The sequence below is a fragment of the Penaeus monodon genome, chromosome 29 (genome assembly GCF_015228065.2).
Source record: "Penaeus monodon isolate SGIC_2016 chromosome 29, NSTDA_Pmon_1, whole genome shotgun sequence".
NCBI lineage: Eukaryota > Metazoa > Arthropoda > Malacostraca > Decapoda > Penaeidae > Penaeus > Penaeus monodon.
In genome coordinates, this window is record NC_051414.1 from 25,979,301 (window position 1) to 25,980,164 (window position 864).

General features: G+C 35.5%; 1 protein-coding gene across 1 annotated transcript in view; it reads left to right on the plus strand.

The window, feature by feature from the left end:
* Positions 1-864, plus strand: part of LOC119592080 (tetraspanin-4-like) — a 5,623-nt gene that overhangs the window by 1,845 nt on the left and 2,914 nt on the right. Inside the window, exons 2-3 of the mRNA XM_037940895.1 lie at positions 86-277; positions 436-618. Coding sequence (XP_037796823.1) covers positions 86-277; positions 436-618 — 375 coding nt within the window. The remainder of the gene's footprint in view (positions 1-85; positions 278-435; positions 619-864) is intronic.

An 864-nucleotide genomic window follows, 5' to 3' on the forward strand; every position in this document is an offset into this window, starting at 1 on the left:
AGTTACTACCCTGAAATATAGGTCTTTTATTCAATATGTGGACGAGTAATACTTAACTCTTCAACTTAGATTAACCTCCTTGCAGGGCACTGGTATAGCAGTTGGCTATACTGGTGGGAGTTTACTGACAGCATATGTAGCCTATTTGTCCCCATGGCTGCCTGGTTGGCTATGGATTGCAGTGGGAATCATCATGGTTCTGGGAGTTGGAATAACTGCCACAAGCACTGCAGGAGCTATTGCAACTTTGGCCCCAAAACCCAAAGCATTTAAAACAGTAAGAGACACAGCTATTTATTTTGGAGGGGGGAGTCTTTACTTTTTTGAGTCAAATTTTTATTGTGATTTTTTTTCCATGTGACAGATTAAGAAATATATATCATATTATTCTACTGAAGTCTTTATCAGTATGATTAATTAAAACCTGTTTTACAGTGTTTGTCCTTGCTGCTGTTGATGGTTGTAACAGAACTTGCAGGAACCACCCTTGTTTACAAAAAGCAGCATATACTAGGCCAGGCCCTCAGTAACTACATGGCACATTCCATGCACATCACTTCTGTAGACTATGGACTTAATGTCTCTGACACACAGCTGTGGGATGAGATCCAGATGGAGGTATGAAAACTTTTGGTGGTGATTAATTTTGTGAAAGCTATCTTTGTATACATTATTTTGTTATTGTAATGTTATATAATTATGGTCAAGGTGATGAGGAATAGTTAAATGTAGTTGGTAAATATTTTTAAAACATCTTCTATATGATATGTGATTACTATAGTTAATACAATAAGGTAAAATAAGTCAGAACATCTATTATGTAATAAGTTGAATATTTTCAATATTCAACTTATTACACTCTAC